General features: G+C 43.5%; 1 protein-coding gene across 50 annotated transcripts in view; it reads left to right on the plus strand.

Annotated features, from left to right (window-relative positions):
• The first annotated feature begins 6,077 nt into the window (after positions 1 to 6,077).
• Positions 6,078 to 17,385, plus strand: part of LOC126994676 (FK506-binding protein 5-like) — a 39,145-nt gene continuing 27,837 nt past the window's right edge. For 33 of the 50 annotated variants that reach the window (XR_007749428.1, XR_007749429.1, XR_007749430.1 and 30 more), the window contains exons 1-5: positions 6,078 to 6,133; positions 13,352 to 13,530; positions 14,937 to 15,100; positions 16,194 to 16,307; positions 16,966 to 17,124. Coding sequence is in view for 17 of the 50 variants with exons in the window: in XM_050853964.1 (XP_050709921.1) it covers positions 13,428 to 13,530; positions 14,937 to 15,106; positions 16,194 to 16,307; positions 16,966 to 17,124 (546 nt within the window). In the remaining 33 variants the exon portion in view is untranslated. Of the gene's footprint in view, positions 6,134 to 13,351; positions 13,531 to 14,936; positions 15,107 to 16,193; positions 16,308 to 16,965; positions 17,125 to 17,385 lie in introns of all 50 variants that reach the window. The other 17 variants (XM_050853964.1, XM_050853966.1, XM_050853965.1 and 14 more) reach the window with 1 other exon arrangement.

Genomic DNA, 17,385 nt, shown 5'->3' on the forward strand with positions numbered 1-17,385 from the left:
AGTAGTAGTAGTAATAGTAGTAGTAGTAGTAGTAGTAGTAGTAGTAGTAGTAGTAGTAGTAGTAGTAGTAATAGTAATAGTAGTAGTAGTAATAGTAGTAGTAGTAGTAGTAGTAGTAGTAGTAGTAGTAGTAGTAGTAGTAGTAGTAATAGTAGTAGTAGTAGTAATAGTAGTAGTAATAGTAGTAGTAGTAGTAGTAGTAGTAGTAGTAGTGCTCGCCTTCTCGATGTTTAGAAATATCCTCATCCACCCAATTTCTTGAGAAGGCACTCGTATCCTCAGAAATGCCCTACGGGGAGTATTAATGGTGATACGATTTATTTTCCGTCGCTAACTCTAAGACGCTGCCATTCAGTATTTCCTAATCAATTCTTACCCTCTTGGCACTGGAAAGAAAGGTAATTTTACGAGCAATCTTTTGATATCCTTAAAGAGGCTCTACGTGCAGAACGTATTTCCAAAGATAGCTTTTTTTGCTTATTTTGCTTGTGTATTATTGGCCAACTGATATCAGATGTAAAATTTGACGGAGAATAACGTGGCGTCGTCAGAATAGAGATAACTTTATTAGGTATCAAGATATCCTAGCTAAAGCGTTGATCAGAATGTTTTGATTCTGCATCGATTTCTGCATCCATGTCTAAGTAATATCTTAATGTCGGGCATGATTTGGAGAGGGCACATCACGAGGAAGCCATTTCTGGTCTTGGTTTTGCGCTAGCTTAATTATTATAGAAGTTATTAGCTATATTCTGAGAAATGGTCGTAACCCTCAATTTTATCCTCTCGTTTTTTCTCGTGTTCGTTGCACTCAGCTGATGTAGAATTTGACGCTGAACATTTTGATGCTTATTAGAATCCGATCGGTAGAGTATTAACGGAGCTATGAACGATCTTGTTTTTCCATCGTTATGAAACTCTCCGGTGTTTACGGCCAGAATTTCATCTCCTCTAAAACCATCTTTTTTCAAATATGCAAGTTTCGTTATTCTTGCCTCCAGCTTGATCAGAGAGGTTCATAGACGTGAAGAAAACAATATTAGAATTTCTGGTGCTATCAGAATTGCGCTAGGCCTAAAACTGACGGAGATATCCACGATTTAAAAAAACGTGCTGAAACTTTGAAGGCATATAAGTCCTTTAATACGCTAAAGTGTTGTATGCCCAATTGGCTCCTGGGAGAACCAGTTACGGGGAACACGCTGGTGCCTTCAGAATGACGCTACGACCAATAGTTATGGAGTTATCATGATCTGTTTTTCGCGTTTTTTTTTAACTTTGATCCAACGTTTTTCGTTTAATATCTATTTTTTCTCATTCGTCAATAGATAATGAAAGTTTTAGAATTTAACGATGAACGCAACGCTGGTCTCGAATCTTCGCTACGACCTTTAGTTTTGGAGATAACACGTCATTTCTTTAGCCGCCTGTCACGCCTTTACTAGTGAAGATACGTTTATGGAAATAAGTATAGCGAGTTGAACCGAGACAAGCTATAATTTGACGTTTTCAAATTTAACTTTGGAAGCGTTTGGTTCTTTTTTTTTATTTCTTGATATTTCTTGACGAACAACTGATACAAGGTGTAGAGTTTGCCGGAGAACACGATGGCGCTATCAGAATCAAGATGGCTTTTTTCGTTATTGAGCTATACCGGTCCAAAGGTCGGTCTTAACGGTTTTCGCCTGCGCCTCTTGCTGCGTCCATGTTTTCCTCGTGTTCGTGGATCTCCCCTGGTGTAGCATTCGACGCTGAACATTTTGGTCTTTACTAGAATCCGATCGGTTGAGTATTAACGGAGTAAATAACGATTTTGTGTTTAGGGGGGGGGGAGTGGTCGGGTGGTATCCCCGGGGTGGTGGTAGTGGTCTTGGGCAGGGGGGGTGTCTGTGGGGTGTCCTGGGGGAGGGGGTGTAGGGGGCGGAGGGGGAGGGTGAACGATGTTTTTTATTTTTCGTTTAGTTTAAAAATGTTTCGTGCTGTGAATTCCTATGTAGTGTTGAGCAATCATAATGTATCGTCTTTGTATTTTTTTTATTGGTGGCGTGTTTTACCATTTCTTGAAGGGGCGCGGTGGATTTTTCTTACGTTACTGAACCTAGAAATAAATAATATGTTCTCTGACGTTCCTAACATGGGTGAATAAGCTTTGATATTGTCGATAGAGGTTTGTTTTGATCAAACGTTTAGGGACCAGCCCTGACCAGGAGTTACGTTAGCAATGATGTCCCTCGATCTTGCTCTTGCTCTTGCTGTACATGTGACCCGTTGGAGTGAATGAACAGAGACCTATGGAGTTTGTTCTCTGACGTTCCTAACATGGGTGAATAAGCTTTGATATTGTCGATAGAGGTTTGTTTTGATCAAACGTTTAGGGACCAGCAGCCATGCCGACCGGACCAGGAGTTACGTTAGCAATGATGTCCCTCAATCTTGCTCTTGCTCTTGCTGTACATGTGACCCGTTGGAGTGAGTGAACAGAGACCTATGGAGTTATTCGTGATGTAACTGACCTATTAATAAACAAGTAATGGCTTAAAAAACAACTAAATTGCCATATAAGTAAGTATAATATATTCATCAGCCGATTGGGAGATTAATAACTGATAAAATACTGTGGGGTGGAGTACCTTTAGGGAAACATTTAGGAAGGCTACCCTTAGATACAAAGTCAGATTGGAACGAATGGATGACGCGAGATTGGCACGGAAGGCCTACTTGTGGAGTGTGCATGAGAGAAATGGATTAAAAACTGCATGAGAATGGTTGGTGAAAATGGTATATGCGAGTCAGGTGGGTGAGGAGAGAGGAAGGGAGGCGTTTCTCTGAATGGAAGGTGACTGACAGGAATAGTGAGGGTCTAGAATGGAATGTGAGAAAGTGGAAGAAAGAGATAGACAGTGCAGTGAAAGGTGACGGTCTGGAAGCATGTGATGGAGCGAAAGACTACTTTGGAATGGTACAGGGAAAAGGAAGCCCCGCAGTGTGTCAGCTGGTATGATGGAAGCCTGCTGGCTGCTGGTGACCTTCTCTTCCAAGCTCGCGCGCAGTGTATGAATGTGAATGCAAGAAATTACAGGCGGTCTGAGTCAGATGTGTGACAGGGCTGTGGAGGAAGCTGTCGGGCATTTGGTGTGTGGGAGGTACCGGAGAGAAAGGACGGAGACGATGAGGGAGGCACTGAGTGAGATGGGCTGCAGGGATGTGAATGGGAGGATTGCAAGGACAGAGATGATGAGGGAGGCACTGAGTGAGATGGGCTGCAGGGATGTGAATGGGAGGATTGCAAGGACAGAGATGATGATGGAGGCACTGAGTGAGATGGGCTGCAGGGATGTGAATGGGAGGATTGCAAGGACGGAGATGATGAGGGAGGCACTGAGTGAGATGGGCTGCAGGGATGTGAATGGGAGGATTGCAAGGACAGAGATGATGAGGGAGGCACTGAGTGAGATGGGCTGCAGGGATGTGAATGGGAGGATTGCAAGGACAGAGATGATGAGGGAGGCACTGAGTGAGATGGGCTGCAGGGATGTGAATGGGAGGATTGCAAGGACAGAGATGATGAGGGAGGCACTGAGTGAGATGGGCTGCTGGGATGTGAATGGGAGGATTGCAAGGACGGAGATGATGAGGGAGGCACTGAGTGAGATGGGCTGCAGGGATGTGAATGGGAGGATTGCAAGGACAGAGATGATGAGGGAGGCACTGAGTGAGATGGGCTGCAGGGATGTGAATGGGAGGATTGCAAGGACGGAGATGATGATGGAGGCACTGAGTGAGATGGGCTGCAGGGATGTGAATGGGAGGATTGCAAGGACGGAGATGATGAGGGAGGCACTGAGTGAGATGGGCTGCAGGGATGTGAATGGGAGGATTGCAAGGACGGAGATGATGAGGAGGCACTGAGTGAGATGGGCTGCAGGGATGTGAATGGGAGGATTGCAAGGACAGAGATGATGAGGGAGGCACTGAGTGAGATGGGCTGCAGGGATGTGAATGGGAGGATTGCAAGGACAGAGATGATGAGGGAGGCACTGAGTGAGATGGGCTGCTGGGATGTGAATGGGAGGATTGCAAGGACAGAGATGATGAGGGAGGCACTGAGTGAGATGGGCTGCAGGGATGTGAATGGGAGGATTGCAAGGACGGAGACGATGAGGGAGGCACTGAGTGAGATGGGCTGCAGGGATGTGAATGGGAGGATTGCAAGGACAGAGATGATGAGGAGGCACTGAGTGAGATGGGCTGCAGGGATGTGAATGGGAGGATTGCAAGGACAGAGATGATGAGTGAGGCACTTAGTGAGATGGGCTGCAGGGATGTGAATGGGAGGATTGCAAGGACGGAGATGATGAGGGAGGCACTGAGTGAGATGGGCTGCAGGGATGTGAATGAGAGGATTGCAAGGACGGAGACGATGAGGGAGGCACTGAGTGAGATGGGCTGCAGGGATGTGAATGGGAGGATTGCAAGGACAGAGATGATGATGGAGGCACTGAGTGAGATGGGCTGCAGGGATGTGAATGGGAGGATTGCAGGACAGAGATGATGATGGAGGCACTGAGTGAGATGGGCTGCAGGGATGTGAATGGGAGGATTGCAAGGACGGAGATGATGAGGGAGGCACTGAGTGAGATGGGCTGCAGGGATGTGAATGGGAGGATTGCAAGGACAGAGATGATGAGGGAGGCACTGAGTGAGATGGGCTGCAGGGATGTGAATGGGAGGATTGCAAGGACGGAGATGATGAGGGAGGCACTGAGTGAGATGGGCTGCAGGGATGTGAATGGGAGGATTGCAAGGACGGAGATGATGAGGGAGGCCCTGAGTGAGATGGGCTGCAGGGATGTGAATGGGAGGATTGCAAGGACAGAGATGATGAGGGAGGCACTGAGTGAGATGGGCTGCAGGGATGTGAATGGGAGGATTGCAAGGACAGAGATGATGAGGGAGGCACTGAGTGAGATGGGCTGCAGGGATGTGAATGGGAGGATTGCAAGGACAGAGATGATGAGGGAGGCACTGAGTGAGATGGGCTGCTGGGATGTGAATGGGAGGATTGCAAGGACGGAGATGATGAGGGAGGCACTGAGTGAGATGGGCTGCAGGGATGTGAATGGGAGGATTGCAAGGAAAGAGATGATGAGGGAGGCACTGAGTGAGATGGGCTGGGATGTGAATGGGAGGATTGCAAGGACGGAGATGATGAGGAGGCACTGAGTGAGATGGGCTGCAGGGATGTGAATGGGAGGATTGCAAGGACAGAGATGATGAGGGAGGCACTGAGTGAGATGGGCTGCAGGGATGTGAATGGGAGGATTGCAAGGACAGAGATGATGAGGGAGGCACTGAGTGAGATGGGCTGCAGGGATGTGAATGGGAGGATTGCAAGGACAGAGATGATGAGGGAGGCACTGAGTGAGATGGGCTGCTGGGATGTGAATGGGAGGATTGCAAGGACGGAGATGATGGAGGCACTGAGTGAGATGGGCTGCAGGGATGTGAATGGGAGGATTGCAAGGACAGAGATGATGAGGGAGGCACTGAGTGAGATGGGCTGCAGGGATGTGAATGAGAGGATTGCAAGGACAGAGACGATGAGGGAGGCACTGAGTGAGATGGGCTGCAGGGATGTGAATGGGAGGATTGCAAGGACAGAGATGATGAGGGAGGCACTGAGTGAGATGGGCTGCAGGGATGTGAATGGGAGGATTGCAAGGACAGAGACGATGAGGGAGGCACTGAGTGAGATGGGCTGCAGGGATGTGAATGAGAGGATTGCAAGGACAGAGACGATGAGGGAGGCACTGAGTGAGATGGGCTGCAGGGATGTGAATGAGAGGATTGCAAGGACAGAGACGATGAGGGAGGCACTGAGTGAGATGGGCTGCAGGGATGTGAATGAGAGGATTGCAAGGACAGAGAGATGCTGCTGCCGGGACTGAGTGATGAAGCAAATGATAGAATTATAGAAGCCATGAAGAGCTTTCTGGCAAGGATGTGTGTGCAAGAAATAGGGAATTGTAAGCTTTGTAATGGATAGTGTTGTTTTATTTTCCAGAGTGTGTCCATACCAAGGTCTGTCTCTCCAACGGGTCACATGTACAGCAAGAGCAAGAGCAAGAGCAAGGTTTGTTTACATTCTCCGTGAGTCACATATTTCCTTTTTTTTTTTCCTTATTCTCATTTTTTCCCGCCATTTTGCTGCGACAGGAGGAAGGAGGAGGTTTTTCTCTCCCTTGTGGTGGAGGAGGAGGAGGAGAGAAGTGGAGAGAAGAGGAGGAATGGAGGAAAGAGGTGGATGACGCAGGGAGGAGGGAGGGAGTGTTCCTCCTCCTTCTCTTCTTCCTCTTCCTCCTCCTCCTTCTTCTTCCTCCCCCTCCTCCTTCTCCTCCTCTTTTTCCTCCTCTTCTTCCTCTTCTTTGTTTACGTTTTCCCTCCTCCTCTTTCTCCTCCTCCTCTTCCTCTTCCTCTTCTTTGTTTACGTTTTCCCTCTTTCTCCTCCTCCTCTTCCTCTTCCTCTTCTTTGTTTACGTTTTCCCTCCTCCTCTTTCTCCTCCTCCTCTTCCTCTTTCTCTTCCTCTTCTTTGTTTACGTTTTCCCTCTTTCTCCTCCTCCTCTTCCTCTTCCTCTTCTTTGTTTACGTTTTCCCTCCTCCTCTTCCTCCTCTTCCTCTTCTTTGTTTACGTTTTCCCTCCTCCTCCTCTTTCTCCTCCTCCTCCTCCTCCTCTTCCTCTTCTTTGTTTACATTTTCCCTCCTCTCCTCCTCCTCCTCCTCCTCCTCCTCTTCACCCCGGCATTGCCCTGTGAGGAAAGGGAGGGAAAAAGTGTGTGTGGGGCAGTTATTTTTTGGGGTGTTTTTTAAGGGTTGAGGGAATTCTATAAGGAACAACTCCTCTTCTTCTTCTTCTTTTGACCTGTAACGCTTTGTATCGCTTCTTAGGTCCTCCTCCTCTCGTTCCTCCCTTCTTATTCACACAACTTTCTTTTCAGCGTTATGTAATTTTCTAATCTGGTCCTGTACTGGTCCTGTACTGGTCAAGTCAGGCACCAGTGAATCATTGCCATCTCTTTCAAGTAAAATATAAATAAAAAAGTATTAGTCCTTCTTATGATTCTTATGTGAAAAAGCCATCTTGGGTAATTATATATTATGATTATATATTAGGGTTGCACCGATAAGCAATTTGGCCGATACCGATTAAACTGCTGATTATTTATAAATTGTAAATGTGAAAAAAATGCATCTGAATTGAGGAGTATGATTCCGAGGACTTCATTTTTTTGGCAGCAAGACATCCCGAATCTTTTAACATTTTTGGTGATTATGAAAAATTGTGAGGGTTTAGGATCATGAAATTTTGTGTGAAGGGAGTTAAATAATAGATCTTAATCCCCTCAAAATCCCAACTCCCTAAAATAAAGGGAAACCTGAGAAAAAGGCATCTGAATTAAGGAGTATATTTCTGAGGACTTCATTTTTTGCCAGTAAGAGGTCCCAAATCTTTAAATATTTTTGGTGATTATGAAAAATTGTGATGGTTTAGGATCATGAAATTTTGTGTGAAGGGAGTTAAATATATGATCTTAATCCCCTCAAAATCCCAACTCCCTAAAATAAAGGGAAACCTGAGAAAAAGGCATCTGAATTAAGGAGTATATTTCTGAGGACTTCATTTTTTGCCAGTAAGAGGTCCCAAATCTTTAAATATTTTTGGTGATTATGAAAAATTGTGATGGTTTAGGATCATGAAATTTTGTGTGAAGGGAGTTAAATAATAGATCTTAATCCCCTCAAAATCCCAACTCCCTAAAATAAAGGGAAACCTGAGAAAAAGGCATCTGAATTAAGGAGTATATTTTCGAGGACTTCATTTTTTTGGCAGCAAGACATCCCGAATCTTTTAACATTTTTGGTGATTATGAAAAATTGTGAGGGTTTAGGATCATGAAATTTTGTGTGAAGGGAGTTAAATAGTAGATCTTAATCCCCTCAAAATCCCAACTCCCAAAGGCAACCGGAAACCTGAGAAAAATGCATGTGAATTAAGGAGTATGATTCCGAGGACTTCATTTTTTTGGCAGCAAGACATCCCGAATCTTTTGACATTTTTGGTGATTATGAAAAATTGTGAGGGTTTAGGATCATGAAATTTTGTGTGAAGGGAGTTAATTAATAGATCTTAATCCCCTCAAAATCCCAACTCCCTAAAATAAAGGGAAACCTGAAAAAAAGGCATCTGAATTAAGGAGTATATTTCTGAGGACTTCATTTTTTGCCAGTAAGAGGTCCCAAATCTTTAAATATTTTTGGTGATTATGAAAAATTGTGATGGTTTAGGATCATGAAATTTTGTGTGAAGGGAGTTAAATAATAGATCTTAATCCCCTCAAAATCCCAACTCCCTAAAATAAAGGGAAACCTGAGAAAAAGGCATCTGAATTAAGGAGTATATTTCTGAGCACTTCATTTTCCGCCAGTTAGACGTCTTTTAATTAGTGGACACTGGTGCCACAAAGACACCCTCATGTTGACAACTTTGTGTACTGGTCAGCTGTCATCCCCTGTGTGAAGAGCAAATACTTGGAGTAATTTGTTGCTTATAATTCAGCCTTTATTGCTTGCTGGAAACATCCTGGTTTTAATACGTTAGAATTTGCCAGTTTTCTCGGGCTTGTTTTTTGGTCCTGTTTGGGGAGAGAGAGAGAGAGAGAGAGAAATATGTTAGGTTTGGTAACTTTTTCTTCTTCTTCTTCTCCTCCTTCTCTTACTCCATTTTCTCTCTCTCTCTCTCTCTCTCTCTCTCTCCTGGAGAAGTACCGTAGGCTCATCCAGCAGTATAAGACTAAATCCCCTAACATTTTGATTTCAGGAGTTCTACCACGGACTTGGGCGGAGAGCGACTTTTTCAGTAAGGCCTTCAGCCTAAACAACCGCTTACAGACTCTTTGCAGGGAGCTTGATGTGGAGTTCCTAAACGCATGGGACAATTTCTATGGACAAAATGAACTTTTCCACAGGGACGGATTGCACCTTTCTCCCATCGGGGCAGCCAGACTCGGAAGGCTCCTCAACGAAGCAGTGCGTGTCATCCGAGCAAAAAACGAGTCACGGCCACGTCCCTCCACCCCGCCCGTGTAAATAGACGCCGTGCATCACAACAAACCCGTAACCGTGATCCCGCAAGTACCACCACCTGTATTACCAAGCCTCTAGATAACTTAAAAATCCTTAGTTTCAATGCGCGTAGCCTAAGAAACAAATTTGATGAACTGAGATGTCTTGCTTTAACAGAAAATTTTGACATAATTGCTATAACCGAAACATTTATCGACACCACAAATATTGATTTAAGTTCCGAATACAACATAGATGGCTACAGACTCTTCAACAAAGATCGTGTAAACCGTAGAGGCGGTGGCGTCGCCCTTTATGTCAAAAGCTATTTGCAACCCACCGACAAAACACCGGGAAACAGTAACGTTGAACATTTGTGCGTGCGAGTAAACATTGCAAAAGTCAATTTAAATATATCTGTCACCTACAGACCTCCCGGGCAATCACTCGATGACGACCTTGAAATGTACAGCGTCTTAAGGCAGTCACTTAATAACAACGACTCACTGATATTAGGAGACTTTAACCTCCCCATATCGACTGGGCGACACTGTCAGGTACAGAAGGCGAGTCACATAGAATGATCGAATTTCTAGAAGAAAATTATCTAAGCCAAATGGTTTCTGAGCCAACTCGACAAAATAATATACTCGACCTTGTTATAACGACCCAAGATAACCTTGTCAGTAGTGTCACGGTAGGAGAACACCTCGGTTCTTGCGATCATAAATTAGTGCGCGTCGACATTAAAGCTCAATCATCAGTGACTGAAAATAAAGTAAAGGTGCCCAATTTCAAAGAGCTAACTTCGTAGAAATCCGACAAAAACTAACAGAAATACAACTATCAGATGACGGCAACGTAGAGGAAGCCTGGCTAAGCCTTAAAAATCACTTACTCACTCAGCAGAACACATTCGTCCCCTTGTGCGAGAAGCGAATTAACACTAATAAAGCCCACCGTGGTTTAATAGCGAAATTAAACAATCAGTCAATGAGAGAAAATTGTTTTACAGGTTAAAGAAAGAACAAAGCACGCCCGTGAACATTAGACTCTATAATGATGCCAGGCGACGAGTAAAAAGACTAGTAGGTCAGGCAAAGCGTAGATATGAAGAAAATATTGCAGCCAACTGAAAAATAACCCGAAATCTTTCTTCAGTTACATAAACAACAGAAAGGCGATCAAAAGTGGTATTGGACCTTTAACAAACAGCGACGGTGCACTAGTGACTGACAGCCAACACATTGCAAACCTCTTAAACAATTACTTTTCCTCGGTGTTTAATACTAACAGTCTTCCTCTCGCTACCACCAACACCAGTACTATTGTAAATCTCGAGCATGCATTGCCTAATTTTGAAATAACAACCGATGAAGTCCTTAAAGCTCTCCATTCACTTAAAACAAATAAAAGTCCTGGACCTGACAAAGTATATCCAACTCTGCTGAAAGAAACGAAGAGCGAAATACTCTCCTCCCTCACAACCGTATTCAATATGTCCTTGCGACAAGGCATCGTCCCTTCAGATTGGAAAAAGGCTAATGTGACACCGATTTTCAAGAAAGGAGACAAAAAAGTACCAGGTAATTACAGGCCCATTAGTCTAACTTCGGTTGTAGGTAAGCTACTTGAGGGCATAATTAGAGACAAAATTGTGAGTTACCTTGAAAGCCACTCATTGATTGGGGACTCACAACATGGCTTCGAAACAAAAGATCCTGCCTATCAAACCTATTAACCTTTTATAACGACCTCTTCACTGTTTATGACGTAACCAAATCACTGGACGTAGTCTATCTTGATTTCCAGAAAGCGTTTGATAAAGTCCCGCATCATAAATTACTTTACAAATTAAAGCAAATAGGTATTGACGGTCAAGTAAACCAATGGATCGCGAATTGGTTGAGCAACAGACAACAAAGAGTAGTGATTGACGGATTTAACTCAGAGTGGGCGCCTGTCACTAGTGGCGTCCCTCAGGGCTCGGTCCTTGGCCCAGTGCTCTTCATTATTTACATCAACGACGTGGATGTTGGACTCAATAACCGCATTAGTAAATTTGCAGACGACACAAAGATTGGTAACTCGGTTCTCACTGACGAAGACAGGCAAAGCCTCCAAGAGGATTTGCACAAAATTTCAGCTTGGTCGGATAGATGGGAGATGCCCTTTAACGTAGACAAGTGCCAGGTCCTTCAAGTTGGAACGAGGAATAAGAAGTTCGATTACGAAATGCGCGGCGTTAAACTCAAAAGCGTTCAATGCGTCAAGGACTTGGGGGTCAAAATCGCGTCAAACCTCAAATTCTCACAGCAATGCATCGATGCAGCAAATAAAGCAAACAGAATGTTGGGCTTCATTAAAAGAAACTTTGTATTCAAGAATAAAGATGTAATACTCCCGCTCTACAACAGTTTAGTCAGACCCCACTTGGAATATGCGGTACAGTTTTGGTCCCCCCACCATGCAAAGGATATTGCTAAATTAGAAGGTGTTCAGCGTCGGGCAACGAAAATTATCCCTTCCTTGCGCAACAAATCCTACGAAGAAAGGCTTTCTATCCTTAACATGTTCTCTCTTGAGAAACGTCGCCTCCGAGGAAAATTGATCGAATGTTTTAAAATACTTAATGGTTTCACGAATGTAGACAGATCAACATTGTTTATGATCGATGACAGTCTGCGCATGAGGAACAATGGCGTAAAACTCAGATGTAGACAAGTAAATTCAGATTGCACCAAATTTTTCTTCACCAACGTTGTAGTGCGAGAATGGAATAAGCTTCCACCATCAGTGGTCCAGTGTAACACGATTGACTCCTTCAAAAATAAGCTCGACCGTCACTTCCTTCAACTTAATATCAACTAGAGTAGAAATGCAACGTTTTGGAGTCTTCTGATTAATGTAAAATCACTTAGGTTTAAGGACAGACCACCAAGTCTGGACCATGGGGTCTGTGTGGTCTGATTTTCTATGTAAATCTATGTAACTCTCTCTCTCTCTCTCTCTCTCTCTCTCTCTCTCTCTCTCTCTCTCTCTCTCTCTCTCTCTCTCTCTCTCTCTCCCCATGATGCTGCTTATGAATCTCTCAAGTCTTCCAGTAATGTATCATCTGTTACTCTATGTTTGTTTACTGCTGAACTAAAAACACCCATGCTTGGGTTTTTTTATTAGTACAAAATATACAGTATAGTTCCATACCTTTCATGATCTATTACAGTAACTTGTTTCCTTATGCACGGCAGGCACGGTGGAGGGTATTGCTCAATGTGCTAAGCAGGTTGAAATAGGTGTGTAATGTTTCTCGGCTGTAATATAAAGTAATGTGTTGATTTTTCTTCTAGTTGCAAAGTTGAAGCAAATACCGGTTCTTCAGTTCACATCATAATTTTATATACATATATCAGTTTGAATGACCTGATACACCTTTGCATAGAGACCTGTTTGAAATAAATGCTGTGGAAAGGCATTAGAGTTTTGGTAGCGTTACCGTCCTTACACTAACATTATTGATATTGTATTATGTTCATTGTATAATATCTACCACCCGGGTCACAAAACTACCCCTGGAAATGCCCACAACTCCTAGGAAAGCCTGGTCAAATGTGTGTGTCCTTAGGTTCATGGTACAGAGGAAGGGTCACAAAACTACCCCTGGAAATGCCCACAAGTCCTAGGAAAGCCTGGTCAAATGTGTGTGTCCTTAGGTTCATGGTACAGAGGAAGGGTCACAAAACTACCCCTGGAAATGCCCACAACTCCTAGGAAAGCCTGGTCAAATGTGTGTTTCCTTAGGTTCATGGTACAGAGGAAGGGTCACACTACCACCAGGGTCACAAAACTACCCCTGGAAATGGAATGAGAGAGAGAGAGAGAGAGAGAGAGAGAGAGAGAGAGAGAGAGAGAGAGAGAGAGAGAGAGAGAGAGAGAGAGAGAGAGAGAGAGAGAGAGAGAGAGAGAGAGAGAGAGAGAGAGAGAGAGAGAGAGAGAGAGAGAGAGAGAGAGAGAGAGAGAGAGAGAGAGAGAGAGAGAGAGAGAGAGAGAGAGAGAGAGAGAGAGAGAGAGAGAGACTATTCCTGCTATAGTTTATGATTCGAATACCATTTTAATTACTACTACTACTACTACTACTACTACTACTACTACTACTACTACTACTACTACTACTACTACTACTACTACTACTACTACTACTACTACTACTACTACCACTACTACTATTTACAGGTTTGAGGAAGACTTGAAACTGCTTGCAAGAATTCCTGTTTTTCCCGAGCTGCTGGGAAGAACGGAAGAGAAGAAGATGGAAGAGGAGGAGGAGGAGGAGGAGGAAGAAGAGGAGGAGGTGAAGAAGAAGAAGAAGAAGGAAGAGAAGGCGGAGGAAGAGGAGGAGGAGGAAGAGAGAGGTGAGTGAGTGGCTGGGAAGATGTCATGATGGATTGCCTTGCGTTTTTTCGTTCTTTTTTTGCACGGAAATTTCAAATGTTTTCTTTTTTTTTTTAGGTTTTTGCTTGTCGTAGAAGTTTGGGATTTTGAGGGAATTAAGACCAACTATTTAACTCTCTTCACACAAAATTTCATGATCCTAAACCCTCACAAATTTTCATAATCACCAAAAATGTTTAATGATTTGGGATCTCTTACTGGCAAAAAATGAAGTCCTCGGAAACACACTCCTTAATTCAGATCCATTTCTCTCAGGTTTTCCTTTGTCTTAGGGAGTTGGGATTTTGAGGGAATTAAGACCAACTATTTAACTCTCTTCACACAAAATTTCATGATCCTAAATTCTCACAATTTTTCATAATCACCAAAAATGTTTAATGATTTGGGACCTCTTACTGGCAAAAAATGAAGTCCTCGGAAACATACTCCTTAATTCAGATGCCTTTTTCTCAGGTTTCCATTTGTCTTAGGAAATTGGGATTTTGAGGGGAATAAGATCAACTATTTAACTCCCTTCACACAAAATTTCATGATCCTAAACCCTCACAATTTTTCATAATCACCAAAAATGTTTAATGATTTGGGACCTTTTACTGGCAAAAAATGAAGTCCTTGGAAACATACTCCTTAATTTACATGCATTTTTCTCAGGTTTCCCTTTGCCTTAGGGAGTTGGGATTTCGAGGGGATTAAGATCAACTATTTAACTCCCTTCACACAAAATTTCATGATCCTAAACCATCACAATTTTTGATAATCATCAAAAATGTTTAAAGATTCGGGATGTCTTACTGGCAAAAAATGAGGTCCTCGGAAACATACTCCTTAATTCAGATCCATTTCTCTCAGGTTTCCATTTGTCTTAGGAAATTGGGATTTTGAGGGGATTAAGATCAACTATTTAACTCCCTTCACACAAAATTTCATGATCCTAAACCATCACAATTTTTCATAATCATCAAAAATGTTTAAAGATTCGGGATGTCTTACTGCCAAAAAATGAAGTCCTCGGAAACATTCTCCTTAATTCAGATCCATTTCTCTCAGGTTTCCATTTGTCTTCGGGAGTTGGGATTTTGAGGGAATTAAGATCAACTATTTAACTCCTTCCACGCCAAATTTCATGACCCTAAGTGCTCTAGTTTACTCAGAATAAAAAAAAATGTTAACACTTTCAGATCTAAATTTCTGATCGGCTCCTCCTGTAAATTATGCTAACTCCCTTCCTACCTGTATATTACACCTACAATCCTATTCTACCCTTGTTAGCATTGAGACTCCTCCTCCTCCTCCTCCTCTTCCTCTTCCTCTATCTCTCTCTCTCTCTCTCTCTTTCATTTTCACTCATACTTTTCTCTCTCAACAGAAGACAAGGGGAAGGAAGAAGCAGCCATCAGAGGAGGAGGAGGAGGAGGAGGAGGAGGAGGGAGGAAGAAGAGCCAGGTTTCGCTCCTCCACTGGGTCTCCTCAAAGGACCGAGAGAGTGACGTCCGGCAAATCGCTCAGCAGTGCTTTCGAGGGCTCTCCCAGGTTGATGTGTGTGCATGTGTGTGTGTGCGTTTTCCCTTGTATCTCTGTGTGCGTGCGTCTTGGAGCTTTGCGATTTTGCGTACATGTGCGTGAATCTTTCTTCTGTGTGTACGTAAAATTTCAGAGACTTTGATTATGTAGAAAAAGAGTTAGAGGCAAAAGAATATGATCATTTTTTTCAATTTTTTATTCTTTAGCAGGTTAGTGTGTGTGTGTATGTGTGTGTGTGCGTTTTCCCTTGTATCTCTGTGCGCGTGCGTCTTAGAGCTTTGCGATTTTGCGTACATGTGCGTGAATCTTTCTTCTGTGTGTACGTAAAATTTCAGAGACTTTGATTATGTAGAAAAAGAGTTAGAGGCAAAAGAATATGATCATTTTTTTCAATTTTTTATTCTTTAGCAGGTTAGTGTGTGTGTGTGTATGTGTGTGTGTGCGTTTTCCCTTGTATCTCTGTGCGCGTGCGTCTTAGAGCTTTGCGATTTTGCGTACATGTGCGTGAATCTTTCTTCTGTGTGTACGTAAAATTTCAGAGACTTTGATTATGTAGAAAAAGAGTTAGAGGCAAAAGAATATGATCATATTTTTCAATTTTTTATTCTTTAGAAGGTTAGTTTGTTTGTATGTAAGTTTTGCCCTGTATCTCCGTGCGCATGTGTTAGAGCTTTTGATTTTGCGTACATGTGCGTGAATGTTTCTTCTGTGTGTACAGGTACAGCATAACAAGTTCTCGCAGGTAAAGGTGTTTTTTGGGGTGTTTGGAGTGAGCGAGAGGGTTGGGGATTAAAGTGATTGGTAGAGGGAGGGTGTGTCTGCCTAGTGTTAAAATTTGAGCGAGGTAGAGCGAGGGATGCCAGAGATATAGAGCGATTAACCTGACCTATTATCCTCTCACTCAATTTTACATTTTTTTCCGTACCTGATATGTGTATGTTTTTTGGTGTTTTTCTCTTGTTTAGATTGAGCGAGAGGGTTGGGGATTAAAGCGATTGGTAGAGCGAGGGCGTGTCTGCCTAGTGTTAAAATTTGAGGGAAGTAGAGCGAGGGATTATGGAGATATTGAGCGATTAGCCTGACCTATTTCTCCCACTCTCAGGCGCTGCTCAAGAACCAGGACCGGGCAGGCAAGGTGAACGACCCTTCCATCTTCCCTGACCTCTGCACGTCGCACCGCAAGAACTTAATGCACATGTTGCGGAACCACCAGAAGGTACGTGTGTGTGTGTGTGTGTGTGTGTGTGTGTGTGAGAGAGAGAGAGATATTTACACGCACTCAAATAAGTATTGTTACACATTCAGCAGGATAAAGCCATTGGTAACAGGCTACTGATGTTGAATTTATGCTCGTGGTTTGGTTTGTCCTAGAGAGTTGGGATTTACAAGGGATTTAGAACAACTATTTAACTCCTTCCACACCAAATCTGATCATCTTGTGTTGTCTCATTCTCTCATAATCCCAAAAATGTCAACACTTCTTCGGTTAAAAATTTTGTTACGGCCCCTCCCGGAAATTTTTCATACCTAGTTCTGGGGTGTGTTTTTTGGGGTTTGGTTTGTCCTAGAGAGTTGGGATTTACAGGGGATTTAGAACAACTATTTAACAACCTCCACACCAAATCTGATCATCCTGCGTTGTCTCATTCGCTCACAATAAAAAAAAATATGAACACTTTTTGGACAAGTAAATTTTTGAACGGAAAGGAAAGGGAGGGGACGGGATCTGTTTATATGACCCTAGTGTGTGTGTGTGTGTGTGTGTGTGTGTGTGTGTGTGTGTGTGTGTGTGTGTGTGTGTGTGTGTGTGTGTGTGTGTGTGTGTGTGTGTGTGTGTGTGTGTGTGTGTACTACTAATACTAATACTCCTACAGTGGGCCTCGGAGCTCAGCAGGGACAGCAGGGAGGTGTGGCAGCGAGAGGTCGAAAGCAGGAGGGAATTTCTGCTGGATTTCTTGACCCATTTCCTGGCCTCTCTTCCGCCCGATTTCGCCACGAGACTCCCTGACAATTTTGACATCGCCCTGCCAAAGGTAAGTGCGGTGGGAGGCTGTACCTTGGTGTGGTGGTGGGGGAAGGGTGTAGCTAGGTGTGGTTAAAAGGGGGTGGATGAAGGTGGAGTAGAAGTGGAGTTACAGTGGTTTGAAGTTAGAGGTAGTGTTGAAAAATTATGGTGTGATTTTAACTTCTCTGGGGGTGTATGTTCTTACTTTTTCCCTTCTCCTGCTAAAAGTATGCAAGTCAGGAGCCTGCAATTTGGTGTGGTGGTGGGGGTAGGGTGTGGCTAGGTGTGG

This window comes from Eriocheir sinensis, unplaced genomic scaffold (genome assembly GCF_024679095.1).
Source record: "Eriocheir sinensis breed Jianghai 21 unplaced genomic scaffold, ASM2467909v1 Scaffold848, whole genome shotgun sequence".
NCBI lineage: Eukaryota > Metazoa > Arthropoda > Malacostraca > Decapoda > Varunidae > Eriocheir > Eriocheir sinensis.